Genomic DNA, 26787 nt, shown 5'->3' with positions numbered 1-26787 from the left:
GTGTCCATGATTATACCATCATTTCCATTTGATGGATCTTTGGCAAAAAGGAACTGATGAAGACCTGTGTGCTTCACATGGCACAAAAGATTTACTTTCAGTGAATCCCTGAAAAGTTCCATTGTAAGATGTTGTTTTTCAATGTCCCACATATATGGAGGTTATGATCCATTTTTCTACTTTTTGCACTTCCCTGTGACCCTGAAACCTGCAGCAAGACCTGTATCAATTTGCGTTAACAGTCTCAATGTGGGCTTGCAACAGGTTAAACAGATTAGTCTCCATTTATGGAAAATGCTCCAGATGGTAGGCTGAGGGATGCCTTCCTTAATTTCCACATCCTGGGACTTTTGTAAACAAGGACACGAATTTGCCTCACTGCTTCCTCTGCAGATGTGGCTGCCCTGTGTTCTTTTAAGATGTATCCTTTCTGTTCCATCTCATTGCACCAATGGTAATGGTAACTGCTGGGGATGTATTCATTGTCTGGTAACGCATGACCTTTGCACTGCAGTAATACAACCAACTTCAGCAGACTCCAACATACAAAATTAAGTGTCGAAGAGAAACTCTACAAATTGGTGCACATCACATTTATGTATAAATGTTACTGATGTTACTGAATAAAATTTTGAAAGCAGTCAATTCTTTTATTGTTCTGTACACTGCTTAAACAGATATAAAATAATTAAACACATGAACAGAAGGGATACACATAAACTTCCATTTGGTGCTTGCTTCTGCTGAGGGAAGGGCAGGAATAGGAGGAGGACAAGAATGGGTCTCAACTGTGTCAACTGTATCTTGAAAAAAAAAACAAAACAATGGAGGCAAATGTGGCAAAATGTTAACGTATTTTAGATCTGAGTACCTAGTGAGTATTATTTTCTGGATTTTTCTATATGTTTGATGTAGTTATTACTTTTGTTAAATGAGTAATAAAATGGATCAGCTCTGTGAGGAAAAAAATCAAAAGGCAAAGCCTGTAATGGTAACTCTTTGAGCTCACAAGCAATGAATTTGTGTTACAGAGGTATACTTCAACGACAGCCTCCCATGCACTTTGTCATAACCAGTTGAAAGGAGACAGGACAAGAAAAAGCTGCCGTTGAGAACAAAATCAGGGCTGGGAGAGCAGCAAGACCTCACCCAACCTGTATTCATCCTGTAACCTCCATGGGAACCAGTGAGGGGAGGGGACGGAGACCTAGAGACCTGGGGAAGAAGGAACAGGCAAGTACCAGGAAGCACTGGCATCTGCAACACTAAGTGGTAAATTAGAAAGAGAGAGAGAGAGAGAGAGAGAGAGAGAGAAAGGGGAGGGGGAGGAGGAGAGAGAGAGAATATGAATTAGAAGCCTAGCAGCCAAGATACAAGAATATCAGTCAATCTAGGATGGTAATTTAGACATAAATGCCATCATGACAAATGTATGGTAGTCCGGGCCCAATAAGTATATGTACCTTTTTCTGCCTTTAAACACTTTTAATGAATCCTGTCATTTTAGGCTCTAGGGATAAAAATCAGGTTCTCTTGGCCCTCAAATAATATATACTTCTGCCATGGCTACAACATATGAAACATCTACAACAAAAATATATAGCTAACATTTATTGAGCGTCTTCTTTATGCCGAGCAGCATCCAAAGCATTTCATGTATTAATTCATTTAATCTTCACAACAGTCTTATGATGTATGGATTAATAGTCTTATTACTATTTTACAGACAAGGAAATGGACATACAGAGAGGTTAAGAACCTTACCCAAGAACACACAACTAGTAAAGGCAGAGTCAGGATTTGAACTCAATCTGACGGTGGGACCCAAGCTTTTAACCGTGACACTAAAAAAAAAAACTTGTAGTGAACATACTGCAAAGTACCCTGAATCTAGGTCTGAATTGTGACTCTAGCACATATGACCTGGGTGATTCTGCACATATCCTTAAAATTTTCTCAAACTGCTTATTTTAGTGTTGTGGAAAGTCTCAGGTGATAGAACAAATCACACAGCAATTACATCTACCACAATTATGACTGTAAACGGGCCTAAAAAATGTGACAAGGATTTCCTTGAGAGCATCCATCCCCATAGGCTTCTTAATCTTTATACCTAACACCACGGACTCAACTACAACGTCAACCTCAGTACCAAGATCAAGGGAGTCCTTCATTGGAAGGGACTTAAGAAGTTTTTGGTAATTCAGGATTGAGCTCTAACAATTGGATTTAATCCCAGTTCTAAAATTAAGACTCTATCCTTATCCCTACACTTCTGAGTTCTACCTGTTCTCCTATACTTTTTCTAGTCCTAAAGACTTACTATGTGCCATATGATTGGCATATATTATCACATTCAACCCCAGAACACTATGAAGTAGGTTATTACTGCACTATTTGACAGATGAAGAAACTGAAGAGAGAGGTTAAAATGCCCAAAGTCATTTAACAGTGCCAGAATTTGAAGATGAACACAGGTCAACTGGCTGCAAAGGCCATTGTTTTTCCTCTGCAATAAGCAATTTTCAAGTTGTGTTAAGATTCCGTGGAGAATCAAGGGCTGTCAAAGACTGAAGAGACTCAGTGGCTCATCTCACTCTTACAGATATATGTAGTATGCTGATTGCCACATACTCCGGACTCCACGCAATTCTTTTATGCCTTCCTGCCTGCCTGGGCTTCCTTCTCTGATCACTTAGAGATCTTAACTCAGTCACCCACAACCCAAGATACCCTCCTCTTCAGTAGATATTTCTTTCCCAGGCTACCCCAGCATGTTTATTTTAACTTTCCACTCCTAAGTCTGCCATCAAATAACAGGAAGTACTCATAAAAGTCATTTTTAAAATGGCCACCATTACATATAAGTAGCAGTATCAACTCTGCCACAGTATGGAAGATTAATTCGGCTCACATAATCTAAAATGTTGGATAACCCTCTAGATCATTTGTCTTGAGAATTAATTTTAGAACATATTTGTACTTCGAGAAAAATGTGACTGACTTATAACCAGAAATATCAACAGCAACCTTTAGTCTGACACGAAACCTCTTTAAATGTCACTAGCAAAATACAATAATTATCACTACCATGCAGTATTGTGAGTACTCAGTTTCCTTCCTTTTAAAGCCAGATAACTAAACACCACAGAGGTGCTGCCACTGTAATTCTCAAAGTATCCATACAGCACCTGCATAAGAATCTCCTGCAGCACTATTTATAAATGCAGATTCCTGGGCCCCAAGAGCAACCTAAGGAATCAAAATTTCTGTGAGATCAAGAAATCTGCGTATCTTCACAAGCTCATCTAGGTATTAGTCTGAAAATCAACAGTACATATCCATTTCATTTTTTTCTACTAAAGGAGACATTAGTTAAAACCATCTTTGGTTAAAACATTTTGCCGATACTTAAAATTGCACATATGTAGACTGTTTGTCAGTATGTGTTTGAAAACATTTAGGCGACAATAATATTGATCAAAAGCAATACCTCTAAATAAAACTTCACTTTTTAGAAAGAGCTTTAGGATAGTGAAGGGAGTTATTAACCAAGGGTTAATGATAAACTAACTAGTCTTCACTCAATATAGCAGTCCACACACTTTATTCAGCAATGTAACAAGAGAGAAGTTCCATTTTGATAGACATAAGGCAGATACAGGGTAGATCTCCAGGGTACATCCTTTATACAGAATAACAAATAACTTCAGGTTGCACAACATGTGGTAGGCATTTGTCGCATACCAACAGCCATTCCTTGCTTATCCCTTCCTAAAAGAGCCCTGATTTTATTAGGGGACACAATATATCCTACCCAGGCATTGCTCACCCCATTCCCCTTTGCCAGGCCTCTCAGGCTCTCTTGTGAACCAGTACCTTCTAATGAGATTTAAGAAGAAAATCTGCAAGGGACTTTGGAGAAATATTTTTTTCCCAAATAAAAAAGACTTGAAAGGAAAAAGCATTCTGTGTCCTACTTCCAGCCTTTGATTGGGAATGAAATGTCTGTAACAGCAACAGCCACACTGTACTCACTGGGGAAACAACTATAAGGACAAAAAGCTTCCATAAGGATCCCAGGGGGGAAGAACAGAAAGAGCCTGGGACCTTATGAACATTGTTGAGCCGCTACACAAGCACTAAATTATCTAGTATCTCAAGAGGGATTTTACAATTGTTCAGTGGCCTCTGAGATGTTTTCAACAGATTTTTCTACGTTTCTCCTATACTGTGGTTCCATGATTCTCATAAACAAGTGAAGACCAGAATGTGGTCAATGTCCAGCAAAACATTCTTAGTTCTGAGAGAGATGCTTCCCTTAGACTGTTCATAGTATCTATGGAGTCAAGCTTGATACCTCCTTTCATCATCTATCTCGTATCATAGTATAAGTACTTTTCCATTTCCAGGGGAAGACATTCTAAGTTCAGTCACCACAAAGACAGGATAGTCTTTGCTTATGCAGAGCCAAGTGAATATAGATAATGGTATTTCTGTACGTTTTTGTATAATCTATGTAAGTGTTACCACGGGTTAATGTATAAGAGATGGAATTTAGAACAGTGTAGTTTCTTATTAAAATATCTAGCTGTTTTACTGGAATAATCTACAATCCAGCTATTAAGGATGCTTTCCCACAAAAGTTATCACGAGAAGTATCATTATGGTACACACAGTATAGGGCCTCTCCTCCAGGACTACCCTGTCATACGTCCACAATAAGGCTGTGGAGCTTTCTAGGAGGGGTAAGCAAATTCCAAAACATAGGGAACATGGATTAGACTGGTTCTAGATGAACGGTCTGGCTGGAATACTAACTAAATTCATGCTGAACAAAATATGTGTAGACCATGGGAGCAGATCCAACAATTTAATAAGCAGGTCCCCAAGGTAGTGACGGTCTATATCATATTTAGAAAGGAGTCTTTTTTCCATCTTCCTTGGGCTACGAGTACAAAACTCCATGATTTTGAATGTTTAAGAAGTTATTTGTTTTGGCCAAGTTTTTTGTTCAAGGTTTTATCTGTTCTGGTCAAGATTAACTGCAATGCAGGGTTAAAACCAGCTACTCTAGAGTCATGGATCCTTTTTCTAACCAGTGGAGGACCCAGAAGAAATGGGTGGCAAGCTTTTTCAAAGGTCCATCTGGTAAGATTTTGGGGAGCCCACTCAAGTGGGAAAGACCAAGGAAGAACAAGACTTCTATTAGCAGGGTTATCAGGGTAACACTCAGGGCAATAATCAGCTCTGTTAATACGGTCTAAGAATACTTGGTAACATTCATTTTCAACAAGTTCAGTCTGGTACAACCAATGGCCTAGTTCTAAACTAGGGAACCACTGTTGTCCACAGTCAGGACAATGTGAATTATCTGAGAACATCTGGGCCTAGAAAAACAACACAGAAAGCAATGTAACAGTAAGAGGCAACAATGACACAGATACCCAAATAACCAGGTCCTATTACAGGTCTGGTTTAGCAATGTCTCAGTCTGAAAATACTTGGCAACCAGAGTTAAATTTGGCTTGCACCTCCGTGCAATTCTTCAAGATTTCGTTGTCTGTTTTTCACTCAACTGCAACTCAGTCTCTGAACCCAGGGACCGATTTCGTCTATAATGTTGTCAGTCGCTTATTAGCAGCACAGATCTCAGAATAGTTCCTTGAAATCCCAGCTTCTCAAGAAAAGATGGGGCTCTAGTCTAAATTAGTTATTTCTCCTTGTGTGTTATCAGCTGGTGGTATCATGCAGAGGCACTTGGCTTACTCTGCTTTGCTGGTAAATTATTTCGTCTGCTTGGTGAAACAGAGGAGCTGACAGGTCCAATGGGTCTTTTGTGGGCGCTGGCACTTGTTGTTGTAATACAGGTACCCAAGTCTTAACACCTTGGCACTTTACAGTGATGGAAGGGGGTCAGGAAAACCTGGTAGAGTCCTCTTGAGCGTGGATCCAATGAAGTCTTTCTTGGGAGGACCTTAATCAGGACACAGAGAAGTAGCTGATGTTGAGTTGGTTGGAGGGTCTGGAAATGCTTCACATACCTGTAAATGATAAAACTTCAGACGACTCATATGGGCTTTGAGTTGCTCACAATATTATTAGAAACATGCATTTGGAAATCATTTGAGCCAGTCAAGGTGGATGAGAATTGTCTTGTGGGTTTCTCCATGACAATTTTATATGGGTTCAAACCAGTGTATCTGTTGGGAGTTATGCTTATTTTGGGCACTAGGAAGGGTTTTGGTTCATTTAAGATTTGTATTAGCTTAGTATTTTCAGGACTAGATTTCTTTTTGCTAACTCCTTTTGCATTTTAGTAATAATAAAGTCTGTATAATCATGTTTAATCTGGTAAAACTTTGAGATTTCTTGTGTATCTCTTCTGTGAAATGGGTGACATATATGATATTCCTGTAATGTGTGGGATAACATTAACAATGGTGACAGCCTTTCTACAACAGACTTCAATCCATCCAGGAAAATGCTTACAAAATCATCAGGAAATATCGTTAAAAGCTAACTATAGGAAGTTGGAGGCAATCCTTTTGAAGGCTGAAAAAGAAACCATGAGGAACAGGTCTTATTACCCACATCTATCTTTATAGGTTTATGCACATTATAATGTTTAATAAGGCAAATCAGGTATAGTCTTGAGCAATAGTCCTGAGCAATTCTTAGAAAATATTTAGAAAATAAGTTGGAATTTATAGATACTATCATCATTTTTATACTCCTTCATGACACTGAATGCAACAAATAAATAAGGTCAGGTACTAGGATGTATGGAACAACTGCATAGCCACCTAGAAAGTACTATGTGCCAGAGTACAACATATACCTTGTTTTTCTGCAGTGTTTTGTGAGTTCTGAGGCTTGATCCTGTGAGAGCACTAAGGGACACAGGGAAAGGTGTGAGTGCTAAGACTATATAAAGATTTGGCCTGAAAAGCAGAGGAGTGAAAGCCTTAGTTGTGGTTTGGCCGAAGCATCTTCCTTACAGACTATCAACGGTAGCTGTGATTCTCAGATTTTAAAATGGCAAGTTTAAAAGGTAACTGAAGAGTTTCTGACAGTGCTGCAATACAGGGCTCCTATTCTGATGGGAGCCCCAGATGAGGTGAGAAAGTCAGTAAATATACTGATGTACTTTTTGAGGTTAGGTAACAATGGATGGGTGCGGGCTACCAATTCAGCTCCTCATTCGAAGTGAACAACAGAAGGGATGCAGGGATCCTGACTTAACCTTTATGGTGACAACACTGAACAGCTGAGGGTCCACTGACAAGAGCACCAGAGTTAAGTTTCAGTTATTGAATTGGGAAACCTTGCAGGTCTAGTACATGGAACAAATGAATAAAGCCACACAATCGTGGGGCTCAACATAAAAGTCACTAGTAAAGTTATATGGCTAAGTCTAACACTGAAAAGATAAGGAATTGTGGATTTTTGGCACGAAACGGGAATATGCAATTGAAAGCACAAGACAGTATTCCACATCCACCAGACTGGCAAAAATCAACAAGTCTGACAATGGGGACTGCACACTCTCGGTAAAACCACCCCTCCCCCAGGACTCCATGTCTCCACTGGCAGCGTCAAGAGCCAGACCTAAAGCTCCAAGTACTCAAAATAAACCCACCCTTCCCCCAACCTTCATTTCTCAACTTCAAGAGTCCACAAAGCACTAGAGACCCAAGTATTCCTGAATTCAAGAACTCTAGTTTTCCTCATGTTTCAGACAAGACAGCCCCTCCCCTGATCCTCTAAACCACTATGGGCCAAGAGTCAAAAAGGGACCCCAAAGCACTAAGTGCTCAGAGTAAGATTACTTATCACCAGCCTCTTCCCTCATTCCTAAGCCTTACCACTGATAGGTGAAGAGGGCCTCCTGAAATGCTCCTGGCAAGATTCTCAAACTCCACTCCCACCCCCCACCCACAGCTTCACTGACATTATCAGCTTGAAAGCACCAGGCCCAACCAAGCTCATCATACCTGTATCTCTGTTTATGCTGACCACTAAATAAAGCCCAGGGCCTCGGAGTTGTACTTCATCCCCTGAGTCTCGAATCCCCATATAGATCCAAGAGCAGCCGAGATATCGTCCCCTCTCCTTGCTTTGTTGTTTCCATTTTGATATAGTAAACATTTCAGCCATTTGTCTGTACTGAAACATAAAATCCCTGAGAATAGGGCTTTTTGGCTTTTTATTTACCCAAGTAAATAAGGTTGTATGGAACAACTGCACAGCCACCTACAAAGTACTATGTGTCAGAGAAGTACTCGTGTTTATGTGCCCAATAAACATAAATGGTAAATACAAATAACTTGAATCCTTACACTCTAACAATAGGAGCATAAATTAGTACAACCACTTTTGGAATTAATTTGGCATTATCTAATAAGGCTGAAGGTGTGCATTTCCTAGAACTCTGTAATTCCACTCTTAGGCATATAACCCAGAAAATTTGCACATCTGCATTTGAAAACATGAATGTAAATATTCACGGTAGTACTGCGTGTAACAGCCAAACAGCCAAAATGACTATGAACAGTAAAATGGATAAACAAATCGAGGTAGGTATATCTTTGTTTTATTGCACTTTCCTTTACTGTGCTTCTCACATACTGCATTTCTTAAAAATTGAAGGTTTGCAGCAACCCTGCATCAAGCAAGTCTATCACTATCATTTTTCCAACAGCATCTGCTCACTTCGTGTCTGTCACATTTTGGAAATCCTCACAATATTTCAAACTTTCTCATTATTATTATTATCATATTTGTAACAGTGATCTATGATCAGTGATCTTTTATGTTACCGCTGTAAGTGTTTCGAGGTGCCAGAAACCACACCCATGTAAGACACTGAACTTAATAAATGTTGTATGTGTTCTGACTGCTTCATTGACTGGCTGTTTCCCCATCTCTCTTCCTCTCCTCAGGCCTCCCTATTCCCTAAGACACAACAATATTGAAATTAGGCCAATTAATAATCATACAATGATCCCCAAATGTTCAAGTGAGAGGAAGAGTTGCACATCTCTCATTTAAATCAAAAGCTAGAAATGAGTAAGCTTACTGAGAAAGGCATATAGAAAGCTGAGACAGGCTGAAAATCAGGCCTCTTGCACCAAACAGCAGAGTTGTGAAAGTGAAGGAAGTTCTGGAAGAAAATGAAAAATGCTGCTCCAGTGAACACACAAGTGCTAAGAAAGTGAAACCGCCTTACTGCTGATACGGAGACAGTCTGAGGGGTCTGGATAGATCAAACCAGCCACAACGTTCCCTCTGGCCAAAGCCCAGTAGAGCAAAATCCTCACTGTCTAATTCTATGCAGGCTGAGAGAGGTGAGGAAGCTGCACGAGGAAAGTCTGAAGCTAGCAGAGGTTGGCTCAAGAGGTTTAAGGCAAGAGGCCGTCTCCGCAAGGTCAAAGTGCAACGTGAAGCAGCAGGTGCTGGTGTAGGTGCTGCAGTAAGTGAACCCGAAGATCCAGCTAACTTACTTAATGAAGGTGGCCACGCTAACAACAGGTTTGCAATGTAGATTAAAACAGCCTTCTATTGGAAGAAGATGCCATCTGTGACTTTCACAGCTAGAGAGGAAAAATCAATGCCTGGCTTCAAACCTTCAAAGGACAGGCTGACTCTCTTGTTAGGGACTAATGCAGCTGGTAACTTGAAGTTGAAGCAAAAGGCTTCTTTTCCCCCCATTCCAAAAATCCTAGGGCCCTTAAGAATTATGCTAGCTACTCTGTCTTTGCTATATAAATGGAACAAAGTCTGGATGACAGCACATCTGTTTACAACATGGCTTACTGAATATTTTAAGCCCGCTGTTGAGACCTACTGCTCAAAGAGATTTCTTTCAAAATATTACTGGTCATTAATGATGCACCTGGTCACTCAAGGGCTCTGAGGAATATGTACAATGAGATTAACGTTACTTTCATGCTTGCTAACACAATGTCAATTCTGCAGTCCATGAATCAAGGAGTAACTTAGACTTTCAAGTCTTATTATTTCCTTTTTTTTTTTTTCAAGTCTTATTATTTCAAAAGTATGTTTTGTAAGGCCATGGCTGCCACAGAGAATGATTCCTCTGATGGATCTGGGCAAAGTAAAATGAAAACCTTCTGGAAATGATTCACCATTTTAGATGCTATTAACAACATTCCTGATTGATGAGAAGAGGCCAAAACATCAATATTAACAGGATTCTGGAAGTTGGTCCCAATCCTCACAGATGACTGAGAAGTTCAAAACTTCAGTGGAGGAAGTAACTGTAGATGTGGTAGAAAACATCAAGAGAACTAGAATTAGGAGTAAAGCCTGAAGATGTGAGTGAACTGCTATAATTTCATAATAAAACTTTAATGGATGAAGGAGTTGCTTCTTATGGATGAGCAAAGCAATCCATAGACATGGTTTCTTGAGATGCAATCTACTCCTGTGAAGATTGTTGAAATGACAAAAGATATAGAATATTACATAAACTTTGCTGATAAAGCAGTGGCCCAGTTTAAGAGGATTCACTACAGTGCTGTAAAGAAGTTCTAGTGTGGGTAACATGCTACCAAACAGCATCACATGCTACCAAGAAATCATTCATGAAAGGAAGAATCAATGGATGCATCAAACCTCACTGTTGTTTTTTAAGAAATTGCCATAGCCATCCCAATTTTCAGTAACCGCCACCCTGATCAGTCAGCAGCCATCAACATCAAGGTAAGACTCTCCTGGCACTTGTTGGGATGAGCACTAGGTGTTGTATGTAAGCCAATTTGACAATCAATTATATTAAAAAAATAAAGGTAAGACCCTCCACCAGCAAAACGATTATGACTCACTAAAAGCTCAAATAATGGTTAGCATTTTTTAGCAATAAAGGTATGTACACTTAAAGAAAACATAATGCTATTGCATAATTAACGTACTATGGTACAAACATAACTTTTATATGCGCTGGAAACAAAAATCTGATTTGACTTACATTATTGAGATATATGCTTTACTGCAGTGGTAGGTAAAAAGTCTTCACTAGTCTCCAAAGTATGCCTGTATTACGTACATATACACACAGATGAAACTCAAGAATATTAACCTAAAAAAACTGAAAGTAGTAGAACCCCCCCCCACACACAAACTTACACATTTTCATTTACATCAAGTTTCAATATATTATTTAGGAATAAATATTCAATAAAGCTAAAAAGAAAACAACAAACACAAGGAGAATTGTTACTTTTGATGGGAGAGAAAAGGGGATGGGATTGGGAAGGGTATACAGAATATTTCAAATATTGTCACAAATATTTTTTTAACTCTTTGGAGGCACAAGGTTCACTGTATCATAAAACCTAATTGCTTACAGAATCTCTATTCAATGTTATAATTTTTAAAAAGATTAGAGTGGAAATACTAATGGGCTAGAAAAAGAGATTAATAGGCAGAACCAAAATTTCACATTGTGGACCAGAAGAGCAGCAGCAGTTACTTTGCCCAGAGGGTGGCTAATATACTGAGGACCAAAAAAAGCCTTACAGAAGGATACAGATCTTAGTTTTTCTTATAAAATTGTAAATAACTCTCTCTTCACAGAAATGAGACCTACCTAATACTGATATGGAAAAGAAAGTTTACCTAGGCATACTCCCATAAACACATGCATCGTTTTGCAGGGACATTATTTCATATGGTGCTTTTGTACTAAATTAGAAAAAGGAACCCTTCTTCTAAGTAAGTTGTAGCCCAGAAAACCTCACTTGGCCAGGTATTCAATAGTAATCCTCTGTGTAAGATAATAATGCTTACTAACAATAACTAACGCCGAGTGCCATTGTCTGTTCTGAGCATTTTACGTGTATTAACTCATGTAATCCTTAGAATAATCAATTTTATGGTAAGGAAACAGAGAGGTTGAGCAACTTGCAAAGGTCACACAGGTCACTGCAGAAAAATAAGTATTTGAATCCAGGCAGACTGGTTCCACAGCCTGTACTCCTAGCTACTATAAGACACAGCCTTTTTGAAGTAGGAACAGTTAAGCTTTAAGAAGCCTCTTCATATATATGAGCTGTTTGCTGCTCTTCAACAGTGTGTATATACTGAGGTAGGGGTGGAGAAAATCACCTATCGCAATTTTCCACTTTCACACAGTAAGATCTAGGATAGGTTTAGGGGGTCCTGCATCCACTGAAATTACATACAAAATGTTTTATGTACACATGTGTTTTTTTCCTAGAAAGAGGTATTTTTAGACTCCCAAAGGAATCTGACGTAGTTCAAAACCATTACGTGTTAATGGTTCCCAATCATTTTACTACCAAATGCAATTTTTATTCCTAGCACACCCTTCCTCAGATCTCATTTTGGAAGGATGTCTAAACAATCAGCATTCCTGTAATAATTTCATTTTCTCATTTGTATTAATTAGACATCTGGGGCTTCTGGGTGGCTCAGTCGGTTAAGTGTCTGATTTCAGCTCAGGTCATGGTCTCACAGTTCCGGAGTTCAAGCCCTACGTTGGGTTCTGTGGTGACAGCTCAGCGCCTGGAGCCTGCTTCGGATTCTGTCTCCCTCTCTTTTTGCCCCTTGCCTGCTCACACTCTCTCTCTCTCTCTCAAAAATAAAATAAACATTATGGGGCGCCTGGGTGGCGCAGTCGGTTAAGCGTCCGACTTCAGCCAGGTCACGATCTCGCGGTCCGTTGAGTTCGAGCCCCGCGTCAGGCTCTGGGCCGATGGCTCGGAGCCTGGAGCCTGTTTCCGATTCTGTGTCTCCCTCTCTCTCTGCCCCTCCCCCGTTCATGCTCTGTCTCTCTCTGTCCCAAAAATAAATAAAAAACGTTCAAAAAAAAAAATTAAAAAAAAAAATAAACATTAAAAAAATTTATTAGACATCTGCCAATGTCAATCTGCCAATCAACTTCTAAGAAAGAAAGAAGATAGTGTTACTGGCCCTGGTTAAGAAATTTTCAGTATTTTATTTTAATTTTTTTTTTTTCAACGTTTTTTATTTATTTTTGGGACAGAGAGAGACAGAGCATGAACGGGGGAGGGGCAGAGAGAGAGGGAGACACAGAATCGGAAACAGGCTCCAGGCTCCGAGCCATCGGCCCAGAGCCCGACGCGGGGCTCGAACTCACGGACCGCGAGATCGTGACCCGGCTGAAGTCGGACGCCCAACCGACTGCGCCACCCAGGCGCCCCGAAATTTTCAGTATTTTAAATTACAGATAAATAGTCAAAATTCCTCTATCATCAAGTTGGAAAGATTTAGATATTCTGGATTTGTTTCCTTCCTCAATTCCATTATTAGCTTAAGTTAAAAGTAGCTGATTTAAAGTAAATATGATTACTATTAGGCTTGTAGAAATACTGAAAATACCTTGAGAACCACCATTAATTACTCTGATTATTAAACGTAATTTTTTAAGTTCCTGAGGAAAACAACCATGTACTAGGCCCAAAGCCATGTACTGTGGATACATAGAGAAAATCTTACAGGACTTCTACGTGTCCAGGGAATCCAGAAAGGAAACCTACTTTGGGTAAAGGCTAAATGCCTTCAGATAGATATAAAAAGATTGCATGTAGAGTTCCTAGGAAATTCTCGAAGGCCCATAGAGAAAGCAAGGTTTTCAGACAAATCTTTTAACCAACAACAGTTTTAAAAGCCAAAGTTTAAAGAGTTTCTCCACTGCATAAATGTCATACAAATGAAAAACACAAATCAGGTTTTTTGGTAAGAACTAAAGTAAATTTATAATTCTTCCTGAAACTTTATTAGAAGAAAATTTAGAAAACAGCACTTTAACTGAAAAATGAAAATGCAACTCTATTTAATTTTTTTTTAATTTTTTTTAAGTTTATTTATTTTTGGGACAGAGAGAGACAGAGCATGAATGGGGGAGGGTCAGAGAGAGAAGGAGACACAGAATCCAAAACAGGCTCCAGGCTCCGAGCTGTCAGCACAGAGCCTGACGCGGGGCTCAAACTCACGGACCGCGAGATCATGACCTGAGCCGAAGTCGGCCGCTCAACCGATGAGCCACCCAGGCGCCCCAATGCAACTCTATTTAATCCACTGAAATGTATATCTACTAATAATGGCAGCTTAATACATACTAATTACCTTCATTAAATATTTTGATTCTATTTTATTCTTCACTATTTCCTGAATAGATGTTAGGAAGCAAGCTCAAATCTGCCTATGACAGGTAAGAATTGTCTCATTCTTTTTATCATATGATAATCTAAGTCTCAGACTGAGTCAGGATTGGGGTGACTTCTCCAGGAAAACATTATCCCTCAGACTACAGCCTTAGCTAACTCTCCACATGATACATAAAATCAAAAGACAGAAGCACAAGGGCACCTGGGTGGCCCAGTCGGTTAAGTGTCCGACTTTGGCTCAGGGTATGATCTCAAGGTTCGTGGGTTTGGGCCCTGTGTCGGGTTCTGTGCTGACAGCTCAGAGTCTAGAGCCTACTTCAGACTCTGTCTCCCTAGCTCTCTGCCCCTCCCCCACTCATGCTCAGGATGTCTCTCTCTCTCTCAAAAATAAATATTAAAAAAAAAAAAAAATGTAAATGCTTTAAACCCTGAATTCCTATTTTGAATATTTTTTTCCCATGGAATATTATATCCTAAGGCTAACCAATAATCAAAAATGTCTACTTTTTATAGAAAACAATATCTCTGATACATTTCATACACAAACTCAAATCTTTCAAGTTTCATATTTTGTAACTAGTTTAGAATTTAGATGACAGGAGATTAAGGAGTATGGGCATAAAAAGGAACTTCTTTTTAAGTTCACATAATCTAAAATAATTCTGTTAAAAGTTTATTATGAAAATAAATGCTCCTTAAGTCTTCAGATTGTTTTGTGAGGAACTAGCTCTAATCTGGCAGTCTTTTTTTTTTTTTTTTTTTTTTTTTTTTTTTTGATGTTTATTTATTTTTGAGACAGAGAGAGACAGAGCATGAATGGGGGACGGGCAGAGAGAGAGAGGGAGACACAGAATCGGAAGCAGGCTCCAGGCTCCGAGCCATCAGCCCAGAGCCTGATGCGGGGCTCGAACTCACGGACCGCGAGATCGTGACCTGAGCTGAAGTCGGACGCTTAACCGACTGCGCCACCCAGGCGCCCCATAATCTGGCAGTCTTGAGATCAGTAGAGAAGACATATGGATGACAATTTCAGTGCTACTTCAGTGTTCCCTCTTATGAAGAACACACAGGCCGAACAAAAAAAAATTCGATCCTGAGTTAGAAAACAGCTGCAGAGTGTTCTCCCCTCACCCCAGGAACTGACAGATAAAACAGGTGTATGTATGGATTGCTAGCATACCTTAAAGGGGAACAACTGCTTTAGACATTTATTGGTACATTTCAACTGACCTTGCCCTAATGGACCAAAAGCCATCCTTCAAATTCTGTTACAGTTTCGATTTCAAACACCAGCAGTCAAACCTTTAAGGTTAATAGGAGTCATTCAATAGTGAGACTCAGTGCCAAGCTTAAGTATTTCTATGCTTATACCAGCTATTTGTCTGTATTTCAAACTAAATTTCTAAGGCTTTCTAAGTCTTGCCCACTCCTCTGTACCATATTTGTTGTCATAATATGTTTGTATTATTTTCACAGTTTCCCACAACTTCCCAGTATTTCTATTAATTGGTACTTCCATATATTTGAAAGGGAATTTGAAAAAGTACTAAAGAAAGAAAAAGAAGTACTCCAATTACTTCCTTAGGTAACTGTTTCTTAAATAAGGACTAAATGCCTGGAACAGTTCAAATATCATACATATTTTCTGAGTAAAGACACTTCCTTTCCTTCTTATCCTTTTTACCCTTCTTAGTCCCTCCCAACTCCCCTGACTTGTAGTTCAGATTTGGGTGGACTAAGTACAGGCAGTAAGCAAAGCACAAAGGATCAAAGAGTTTGCTAATATTTGGGTACACTAATGGATTCCCAGTTTTAGCTCAACTCCGCTAATCACCTTTACTATCTACACTAAGTCAACACATTTGTATTAAACTTTTTATTTTGAATACATTTTATTTTTTTAAAGAGGTGTAAGTAATCTCTACACCCAACATGGAGCCTGAACTCAAAACCCCAAGAGTCACATGCTCTAATGACTGAGCCAGCCAGGCACCCTAATGATATATATTTTTTAAGATTTTATTTTTAAATAATCTCTATATCCAATGTGGGGCTCAAACTCACAACTCCAAGATCAACAGTTGTACACTCTACCAACTGACAGACAGCTAAGCACCCCTTGAACTAATTTTAAACTTACAGAAAAGTTGCAAAAATATTGCAGAGTTCTCTTACATCCTTTATCTAGTTTCTCCCAAAGTCAATATCTTATAAAATTGAAGTACGATTATAAAAACCAAGAATCATTGGTTTTTATCAGCTAAACTACAGACTGTTCAAATTTCACCAGTTTCTCTATTAATGTTGTTTTTCTGTTCCAGGTACAACCTGGGATCTCATATTGCATTTAATTGTTAGTTCTCCTGCGTCTCCAAACTGAGACAGTTCCTCAATCTGTAGTTTATAGTTTCTTGTCTTTTGTGACCTTTTAGTCTTTGTGACCTTGACACTTTTTTGAAAAGTAATGGTCACTTATTCTGTCTGATGATCCTCAATCTGGGTTTATATAATGTTTTTGCATTCATTTTGTTGCTCCAACTTTGGCCACTAGGAGCTCCTTCAAGTTGGCTCCTGTGTGCCTTCAACCAGGACCCTCAACTTTTTTGATCATTTCCTGAATTTCAAGCACTACAAGATGTTCCAGGCTCCCTGTCCCAGCCCTGGAGTCAACTATGTCTCCAAAAATCCTAGTTCTTTTTATCAAAAAACAGTGTTCAAAAACCAGTTTCACTTCAAGCCAACAATTTGGACAGCCACCACTAGTATTTGTTTCCTTACTAAACTTATTAACTGGAAATCACCAGTGTCATGTTGGAGCACGTTAGAAATGCATGCTCCACCCCAGACCTACTTAAACCAGAATCTCTGAGAGGCTGGTGCAGGAGTTTGTGTTTTAAGAGGTTCACCAGATCATTCTAATGTTTCACCACAAAGTCTGAGAAACACCGCTTTAAAGAATAGTTTCCTGGCACTATAAACCCTATGTTTATCTCTAATAAAAAAAGTTTACTGTTAATAATTCATCTTGTATATAAATCATACTTTCATTGATACAATTAATAAAACTATAGGTGAAAAAAGGAAAAGAAAGAGAAAAAAAAAAAAACTATAGGTGAATGCCTCTTCTGTTCAGGCACTCAACATTTCCCTATTCTTCATCATTTTCCTATAAAAACTGTTTTTAATGTGGTCACAGTAGTTACAAATACTGTTACTTTTATATACAGAGAAATTGTAGGTCAGCCTCCAGGATCAATTCCTGCCTACATAAAGGACCTAAAATCCACACACTGAAGCTGCAAAAATAAACCCCTTGCAGCACTCTCCTCTGAAGTAAGACTGCCTAGGCCTGACCGACTGCTCCAGTACCTGGCTTGAACTCTTCTTCTATGCCTTCATTTTCTTAACCACAAAAAGGAGTAACACTACCTAGAAGAAAGAGGCACTGTAAGAGTTAACGATCAGCATTTGCCATAATGAGGGCACACAAGAAGCCCTCAAAAACTATTAAATAAAAGTGTCACTAGAGATTTTTATTACTTTTATTATTTTAATATTTATTTTTGAGACACACACACACACACACACACACACACACACACCACAAGCGAGCAGGGCAGGGGAAGAGAAGGAGACAGAGAATCCAAAGTAGCAGGCTCCAGGCTCTGAGGTATCACCGCAGAAGCCGGTGTGGGGCTGGAATTCATGGATCAGGAGATTGTGACCTGAGCTGAAGTTGGACACCTAATCAACTGAGCCACCCAGGGGCCTAGAGATTGTATTTTTTGAAATGAGGAGAGCAAATGGAAACTGTGTTAAAAGAAAATTATGCTGTTTCTTCACTAGATCAGAATAAAGGCAGACCCAGACAGCTTTATTTACAGAACTAAAACAAAACTCTCAGAAGTTAACCAATCTTTTAAATTTGACTTTCTGCAAAAAAGGTTATTACATTCACATTACACATGCCCACGATCAAGGGCTAAACGAGAGGGGTGTGTGTGTGTGTGTGTGTGTGTGTGTGTGTGTGTGTGTGTGATCTTTTGAAAAAAATTTTTAATGTTTATTCATTTTCGAGAGACAGACCGTGAGCAGGGGAGAGGCAGAGAAAGAGGGAGACACAGAATCTGAAGCAGGCTCCAGGCTCTGAGCTGTCAACAGAGACCCATGAGGGACTTGAACTCATGAACCAGGGATCATGACCTGAGCCGGACAGATGCTTAACCCACTGAACCACCCAGGTGCCCCACAATTTAATCTTTTGAAGTATTATAATTATAGGTGGATTTTCTTCCTATTTTGATTACCAAAATCATGGTGTTAGTAAAGAGGAAAACAGCCCAATTTCCCATCTGCTGGGTCCTTAAACTATCCCATTTAATACTCCAAATAACCCTATGAATCTCTAACTTTGCAGACAAGGAAAGGCGATCAGAGCAATACAGTAACCTGCCCAAGTCACACAGTGACAGAACAGGAATTCAAACACAGCTCTCACTCCAAATTCTATGCTTATAACCAATGTTGGGGACACTGTTCTTTATTCACAAAATGCTTGATTTGCTGTACAAAATTTGTGATAAAGTATAGTCACTCTACGGAATTATCTCTTGTAGGACACAATAGTAGTCATAAGATGTAGAATACTAATTAAATTTTAACACAATTAAAATTCTAAATGCGAAATGAGTAACAGCAGAAGCAGATAGGAGTCTCTGAGCAAACTTCCCCTTAGGAAATTCAAGAGGCATTTCAGAGAAACGTAGATTTCCATGGTATAGTTTAAAATAACTTCTTAGGCAAAAACAAATTATATACAAGACACAACACCTTATTAAAATACTCAATAATCCTCAAATATTATTAACTAACTTCGTAAGTTACTGTATTCTTGAGTTATAGGAGCTCTCAGGCTTGTATTATCTCTATGCTAGTAAGAAAAACAAATGAAATAGAGCTTAAATGAGTCATTCGTGGTTATGTGATAAAGCAGCAACAAAACTGGTAATCAAGTTGTGGACTCTGCCTTCAGCATAATAAACATTACTGAGAAGAGGTGCTCACTTAAAAGTTTCCATAGCAAATGTCAGATTTTCAAGCCATTCTAATCTATACAGACTCCTGAGATTTTTAGTTTTTCTACCATGAAATTCCTTTTCTCATTAAATGATTTTCCACTGACCATTTATATGCTAATCATGTGCTTAAAAAATAAAACTGGTAAATATGGATAGATTCCATGGCCCTAATTCTTAAAAAAAAAAAAAAAAAAAAAAGACAAAGATTTCTCATACAGATCTAAAATAAAATGTTCTAAAGTCTAAAAACCGGTAAAACTAAAAGTGGTATATAGAATCAGATTAAGATAACTCATTCCTGTAACCGTGTATAAAGTCTAACAAGCACTACTGATAAAGTAGAGAATACTACACACTTTCTTCTTTTTCCTCTCACTCCCTGCCCCACTTTTTTAGGGAGTACTATACACTTTCTTGAAGAAAGAAAAGAGTAAACTTTCTCAAAAGGTATGAAATACAACTGAGAATACGTACATAATACATAAACAAATGAGTAATTGTAGCGTCTAACTAAACTTCAACCTTGGCCCTTTTTAGCACCATTAAGGCTAAAAAAAGGTGGGGCAGGGAGGTGGCACTACTTTATAAGGATTGAGATGACGTAGGATGAGATCCTGCTAAGCACGCAGGTAAAGGGAGTAATCACCACCCTCAGTGGTAGTCAGATATCCCGTTTACATTTTGAGCCTTATAGAAATTCTGCTTCTCGTCTCAAAGTCCAACCCAAACATTTATTCCCACCTTAATCTGTTTAACGTTTACAAGACTCTGCTTCTCTTCTTTTACTTCCAAAAAAAAAAAAAAAAAAATACGCCCCCAACCTTCCCCGTTTAAGGTTTTTGCTGTAGGGAGGTGGGGGCGGGGAGGGATCGTTTTGGAAAAATCTTTCTAAAGAAGCTTTCAGATCAAATATCAACACATGTAAAAGTTGTATATACATTTTACTTACTTACAAATTCTAGCAGGGTCTTAAATCGTCGACTGTCAACGTCTGGAGAGCCCTTCGGTGTTCTTTTTGCCCCACAACGCCGGGCTGCACCCCACCTCGGACGTGGAGGATCAGAACGTCGTCCCGGTCCCAGTCCACGTGACGAAGACCTTCGTGGGGAGGGGAGGGACGCACGGAATGCTGGGACTGGTAGTCGGCCCGCCCCTCCTCCTCCCCAGTCTGCACGCCCCTCTCTCCACTCCCCACCCGCTGGCCAATGCCAGGGTGAGAGGCGTGGCGAATGCGCACAACAGAACCGCCTGGGACCATATCCCTGCAATCCTACAGGAAAGCGCGCATCTCTGCAAGACACCGCGGAACAACCCATGGAACCAATACTGTGAGGACACTACCCAATAATGCCCAGTACCAGTTAGACATGGCTTGGAACTTGGCCTCTACCTTTACAAGGTGAGTGTCCTCAAACGAGTTGCTTAATCTAACCCTCAGTCTGCTCCTGTCAAACGGGGACAAGGCTACTTACAAACCTCATTTGTCCGTAAACATGCTAATGTACCTAACGGTACCTGCTAAGTTATAGTAATAAATGATGAAAAATAAATATTTTGGTCAATCCCATAAATGTGCAGATTGAGAGGTGGCAAGGAATTTAGCGAAGAACACACGATTGGTTAGTGGCAAATAAGTCTAAATCTCCTGTACCTGACGTACACTAACTCAAAACAACACAGAAGAAACCTACTCTCCTAAAGCTCAGTTTCCCTTTCCTCTTTTTTTTTCTGTAACACTTCTGACCAAAACACTATTTTACTTTGATTTTTATCTGACCCCCGTGGAATATAAACTCCAAGGCAGGGAGGGTTGACTTTGGTCTACTCTTTCACTACCATATCCCCAGTACCTAGAAGAGGGATTGTGTAGTACGTTGGAGAAGATAAATATTTATTCGATTAATGATTCTTTATGTGGTGGTGATTTTTGGTGCCTTCATCTCTCAATCATTCTCTTTCAGCAAAAGTCACAGGATTCCTAAATACTGTTTAATAATTGACTGCAATTTCTAAATCAATAAAGAATAAGTGGAACAGTATTTACTATATCCTACTCATTTCATTGAATTTAACTTCACTTAATTTCAGTCTAACACTTCCAGCTAGAAATTTTCATTTGCAGTAACTGTCTAAAATACTTTCCATTTGCTTGTGAGAATGGGAAATAAATGGAGTTGGCTACTATTTCTTGAACTTGCTTTAATATTTTAATTTTTTCCTTATTAGAAAAGAACAGGGGCGCCTGGGTGGCTCAGTCGGTTAAGTGTCCGACTTCAGCTCGGGTCATGATCTCACAGTCCATGAGTTCCAGCCCCGCGTTGGGCTCTGTGCTGACAGCTTGGAGCCTGGTGTCTGCTTCGGATTCTGTGTCTGTGTCTCCCTCTCTCTGACCCTCCTCCATTCATGTTCTGTCTCTCTCTGTCTCAAAAATGAAAAAATATTAAAAAGAAAGAAAGAAAGAAAGAAACAAAGAAAGAAAGAAACAAAGAAAGAAAAGAACAGTGTTGGGGCCCCTGGGTGGCTCAGTAGGTTAAGTGACTTCGGCTCAGGTCATGATCTCACAGTTCATGGGTTCAAGCCCCTCGTCGGGCTCTGTGCTGACAACTCAAGAGCCTGGAGCCTGCTTCAGATTCTGTGTCTCCCTCTCTCTCTGCCCCTCCCCTGCTCATACTCCATCTCTCTTCAAAAATAAATAAAATGTTAAAAAAAAAAAAAAAAAGGAACAGTGTTGCTTTTCTGCTAAGGTAATAGAGTTATTTCCCTATCTGACCAGATAGGTGATGATGCACAATGAATTCATAAATGCTTTCTCAGTAACTAGATTTCTGCTTACCCTAAAAACAAAAAAAAAAACCCTTCATATACAAAAATTACATTATTTTAAAATAAACTGTGTACTTTAAAATAGCTGCTTTAAGGGTGCTCGGGTAGCTCAGTCACTTAAGCGTCCAATTGGGTTCAGGTCATGATCTCATGGTTCATGGGTTCGAGCCTGCATTGGGCTCCAAGCTGCCAGCGCAGAGCCTGCTTGGAATTATAGCTCTCTTCCTGTCTGCCTCTTCCCAACTCACACTTTCTCTCTCTCAAAATAAATCCATAAACTTAAAAAAATAAAGAAAAGAGCTGTTTTAGAAATCCAGCGTCAACAACACTAGATTTCTAGACTCAGGCATAACAGCTAGGTATACAAATTGATGCCATTTAATCTGAATTATAATTTTTAATAGAGATCTTCCCTCATATATGGCAAATACCCTAAGGCTAAAGAATACACTCATTAATTTTTCATATATTTATCAAACATTTACGTTGGTACAGAATAGATGTTTGATAAATATATGAATTAAATGAGTGTATTCTTTTTTTTTTCAAAGTTTTTTATTTATTTTTGGGACAGAGAGAGACAGAGCATGAACGGGGGAGGGGCAGAGAGAGAGGGAGACACAGAATCGGAAACAGGCTCCAGGCTCCGAGCCATCAGCCCAGAGCCTGACGCGGGGCTCGAACTCACGGACCGCGAGATCGTGTGACCTGGCTGAAGTCGGACGCTTAACCGACTGCGCCACCCAGGCGCCCGAGTGTATTCTTTGTTATAATCATTTCTTCTCTAACCTGTCTTCTCTTTCCAGCCACTGAATTCCTCCACATCTTTCACGTTCCCAAAGTAATTGTTTAACAACCAGAGCTCATGCCCCCTCTTGGTAATGGTGACCCAGCAAACCCCTTCCACTACTGGCTATGAATCTACTGCCTCTAACGTCAAGTCTTTTGGGGCCACTCTTACAGTTTGGAAAACATCTACAGCAGAATATCTGGTTTCATAAGAGTTTAGCCTCACTTCACAGTTAGTGATAAATGTTGGTATTTGTAAGATTGCTAGGAGTGGGAGACAATCCTAGCCTATGCCAGGGCTAGGATTATGGATTATTATCTAGACCAAAGAGGGAAAACCCTAAGCAAATATACGTGTTAATGTTAAAGCTACCATGCCTCTGACTTTACTTAATGTTCTCATGATTTGTTTCTTTGGAAAGTGAAAGCCATTAGTTTCTTTCCTAAGCTTTTACAAGCATTTTAAAATTTCAAAACACCACCATACTGATTATTCAACAGGTAGAACCTCTCATCTTCTGATTATTCAGCAACATGTAGAACCTCTTGTCCTTTGTTTTTAAATATGTCCCCAAACCTAAGTTTTAAAGTTTGTATCCAAAGTATTTATGTAGAGACTACACTGGTACATGTTTTAAAGACGTACTTAATATGCACTGATGTTCATAATATGAACTTTGTATATTAACACTATTAAAGTTTTATATCCTTTAAAAATTACATGAAAGAATTTTTACAATTATATGTTAATGAGCACTATAATAGGCACCTTACAGAGAAAGGGTTACTTAAATCGTGAATAAAAGCCAGGTATTACCAAGTATCAGTACTTTTCAGCATTTTATCGGAAAAGAATTAAGACTCACAAATTTTCCACATACAATACCATTTATCCCAAGCGGACAAAGGAGAATACGCTTTTAATTTTCCCTTAAAAAGTTAAAAAAAAAAAAAAAAAAGCAGCATCTCCTTTGATACTGTTCCTCCAGCTTCTTTGGCTATATTGTATATTGTAAACAGAACTAAACTACTGATCCTAACAGTCTAAAACCTAGGTGACTCTCGAAAGCATGTAACTATCTAGCCAAATGTATGGACAATTAGTGAAAATATAATACACCTGAGGCTTTCATTAAATTGAAATTTGTGCCCAGTTTAAGCAAACGAGTCACTGAAAAACATTCTAAGGTGATTTAAAATACTTGAAATAAACATCTTCCAAAATTTCAGAATGACTCAGTAATTGGTTTCCAAAATTACAATTTCTTAAACCTACTCACTAAAATAAGTTCTAGAAAGTCTTCCAAGACAACTGTATATGTTTGAGGGAACAATCTTTTCTCTCAATTATTGACTTTCTATATGTCTAAATTTGGCTAGTTACTGCAGATTATCCACATCTGTAAATATGAAGAGTTGAAACAAACAGCTTTTATCATGCTTTCTTATTCAATAAACTAAACGCAAGAAACCCTAAAATCAAAGTCAGTAGATCAAGTCATGCCCAGAATCGAAATAAGAATGGGCCATAAGTTAAAATTACAGCGCTCTTATTTCATCAAAGTTATTTGTTCATCTCTCAACGTCCATAACACAGCACTAATGTTTCTGAACAGTGCTGCTGGAATACAGCTTTAACACGAAAGCCAGGAATAAGACTGCATACATTCTGCAAATGGAAATCTACCCGAACGTATACCTGCAGATACGACTTTGCACTCTCAACAGGTGACTCAAAATTTAAAACTGGCTGCCTTCACAAGGGGCTTAAAAACTAAGAAATTTCCAAGAAAAGATAGCCCTTGCAAAAGGATCTTTATATCATCACTCCAGTAATGTTTGGAAAGGCATGTTTAAGGTAGCCGTCGACCAAAAAGGTTCCAGGAAAACTGCGCAACAGCCTGGGGGCGAGGACTGAAACTTCTCCCCACCTCCACCCCCCCCCCCCGACTTTCGCTCGGCCTTCCCCCAGAAACTCGGAAGAGGGGGCCAGGACCGGCGTCTCCTGCGTGCGGGCAACAGTTGCCACGAGCAGCTGGGCTCAGGAAAGGCAGTTTGCCCAGCCAGTTGTCCCTTCTCCGTCGTCCCCTCCCACCTTCCCCCAAGGCCAAGGACAGCGACGTCGTCCTCCCTCTTCTCCTCCTCTTTGGTGCCTTCAGCCAGGAGGCGGGAGTGACCCGCAGCAGCTGACCCAGCATAGGCACTGCCTCTCCCACAGCCCTCAGGACACACCATGGGCCCAGAGGCGGGTTTGCAGCACAGCAGCGACGACGCAGGCGGAGGCCACGGCGACTCTCAACTGCCTCCCTGACCGCCGCGAGCACCGCCCGACACCCCGAAAAGTCGTCGCCACCCACGGCAGGAGAATCTAGGGACCCCAAATCCACCTTCGCGATCGACTCAAGCTACGTCAACAACTATGGCGGGCGACGGGAGGCGGGAGGAGCCGGGGAGGGAAGGATGGGGGCTATACGTCACACCCCGGCCCCCCTTGCGGGAGGGTAGGCGCCGGCTCGCCCCTCAAAATGGCGGCGGCAGTGACGCGCCTGCGTACGGAATTCCTTCGCCGTCGCGCCCCGGCCGGCGGGAAGTGAGGTTCTCGGAAGAGCCGCCAGAAGTGTACGGCGACTTCGAGCCCCGGGTAGCCAAGGAAAAGTCCCCGGCGAGAAGACGAGTCCCGCTAGAAGAGTTCCGGCCTGATTCTGAGAAAGAGGAAGTGAGAGAAAGCGCCTACTACCTTCGTTCTCGGCAGAGGAGGCAGCCGCGACTCCAGGAAGCCGAGGAGATGAAGACGCGAAGGACTACCCGTCTGCAGCAGCAGTCACAGCAGCCTCTGCTAGAGCCGTCTCCGGTTACGACCAGGAGAGGGTTACGGGACTCTCATTCCTCTGAAGGTGAGACCGACGGAGGTAACAGTCTCCGCCGCGAGCCGGGGAGCGAGCGCAGGCGCGCGGGCGCGAGCGGTGTGTGCGCGTGTCGGGCGGGCGTAAGCTCCCGCCCAGCTCATCCCCTCCGGGGCTCCAGTGGCTCCGCGGCGCGGATAGACGGGCGCCCCCACGCGGGGTCCGCCCCGACCGCAGGTGGCTGAGGGTTGGGTAGGCAGTCGTGCTGAGCGACCTGATCCGGGAGCTCTGCGCATCCCTGTGCGTCGAGCAGGGGCGTCCCGAATTGCCTTTATCTGCAGGCCGTCACGGAGAGTGGACGAGTTAGGTGGCAGGCGCGACATCAAAGCACTTGGGACTCTGTTTCACTTCAGTTTCCTCTGTCCTGCGGATGTTGCTACCAAAGCCACTTCCATTTCCTCCTTTAACTCTGAAACGCCAGAAGTCCCTAGCTGAGAGTTATGGTTCTAATGTAACCTTCCAGTTCTTTTTCCAACGCTACCCAGGTCAGGGGAGAGGGAAGGGAAATTTGGGGAGTGGGCGTTTCAAGGGATAGAGTAGTTGATGAATTGATTGAGACCCCTCCCAGGTACTTACACCGAGGTGGGCTAAGTCAATTATCCTGAACTTTGAGCTGATCGTTCTGTCTTACGTGTGGTGATCTCTGCAAAAATTCGCCACTTGAGGTTCCTCAGTGTAACCTCATTGGTTAAGTAGCTTGACGAAACAGGATTCTTAGTTTTTATCTAAATGGGCCAAAAGGATGTTGACAAAGTGAGCGTATAGTTTTAGGTAAGTCACAGGTAAATCAACTCCGTTAAGCCATCCTCTCCCACCCACCTCCCTCTTCCCCTTCTAATCCTGAGTCACAGGTGAAGTTTTGTTTTAGCCCCACGTAAGGCACCTATGAGGTAAAAATCGGAGGGTTTGAATCACAATGGGATTACATAATTAGCGGTAAACCATTGATGGCCAGGAAAAGGAGGTGGATTTTCAGCTCAGAGCAGTCATAGGCAGCACATACCTATTGACACCTGA

General features: G+C 40.6%; 3 protein-coding genes across 11 annotated transcripts in view; 1 reads left to right on the top strand and 2 right to left on the bottom strand.

Moving 5' to 3' along the window:
• LOC131496106 (torsin-1A-interacting protein 2-like) overlaps window positions 1-20340 on the bottom strand; it is a 33150-nt gene extending 12810 nt beyond the window's left edge. The window contains exon 1 of one of the 2 annotated variants that reach the window (XM_058701309.1): window positions 20205-20340. The gene's annotated coding sequence lies outside the window, so the exon portion shown is untranslated. The remainder of the gene's footprint in view (window positions 1-20204) is intronic. The other variant, XM_058701306.1, reaches the window with a different exon arrangement.
• LOC131496107 (torsin-1A-interacting protein 2) lies at window positions 3591-26595 on the bottom strand. 5 transcript variants are annotated; one of them, XM_058701313.1, is made up of 2 exons: window positions 26347-26592; window positions 3591-6044 (listed from the first exon to the last, which is right to left on the bottom strand). In XM_058701313.1, the coding sequence occupies exon 2, from the start codon at window positions 5382-5384 to the stop codon at window positions 4989-4991; it is 396 nt and encodes a 131-aa protein (XP_058557296.1). In that variant the 5' UTR covers window positions 5385-6044; window positions 26347-26592; the 3' UTR covers window positions 3591-4988. The 5 variants fall into 5 exon arrangements, 4 of the variants coding, with proteins under 4 accessions (XP_058557296.1, XP_058557295.1, XP_058557294.1 ...); XM_058701312.1 differs by lacking the exon at window positions 26347-26592 and adding an exon at window positions 25605-25735; XM_058701311.1 differs by lacking the exon at window positions 26347-26592 and adding an exon at window positions 20209-20345.
• The window catches only part of TOR1AIP1 (torsin 1A interacting protein 1), a 44962-nt gene continuing 43048 nt past the window's right edge, over window positions 24874-26787 (top strand). For 2 of the 4 annotated variants that reach the window (XM_058701305.1, XM_058701302.1), the window contains exon 1: window positions 24876-25761. In XM_058701305.1, the coding sequence (XP_058557288.1) occupies window positions 25287-25761 (475 nt within the window). In that variant the 5' untranslated portion in view covers window positions 24876-25286. Of the gene's footprint in view, window positions 25762-26787 lie in introns of all 4 variants that reach the window. The other 2 variants (XM_058701304.1, XM_058701303.1) reach the window with 2 other exon arrangements.

This window comes from Neofelis nebulosa, chromosome 15 (assembly GCF_028018385.1).
Source record: "Neofelis nebulosa isolate mNeoNeb1 chromosome 15, mNeoNeb1.pri, whole genome shotgun sequence".
Classification (NCBI taxonomy): Eukaryota; Metazoa; Chordata; class Mammalia; order Carnivora; family Felidae; genus Neofelis; species Neofelis nebulosa.
This window is presented reverse-complemented; position numbering and strand designations above follow the sequence as displayed.

Coding starts and splice junctions, on each gene's coding strand:
- LOC131496107 (XM_058701313.1), bottom strand. CDS start 5,384: ATGTTCTCAGATAATTCACATTGTCCTGACTGTGGACAACAGTGGTTC.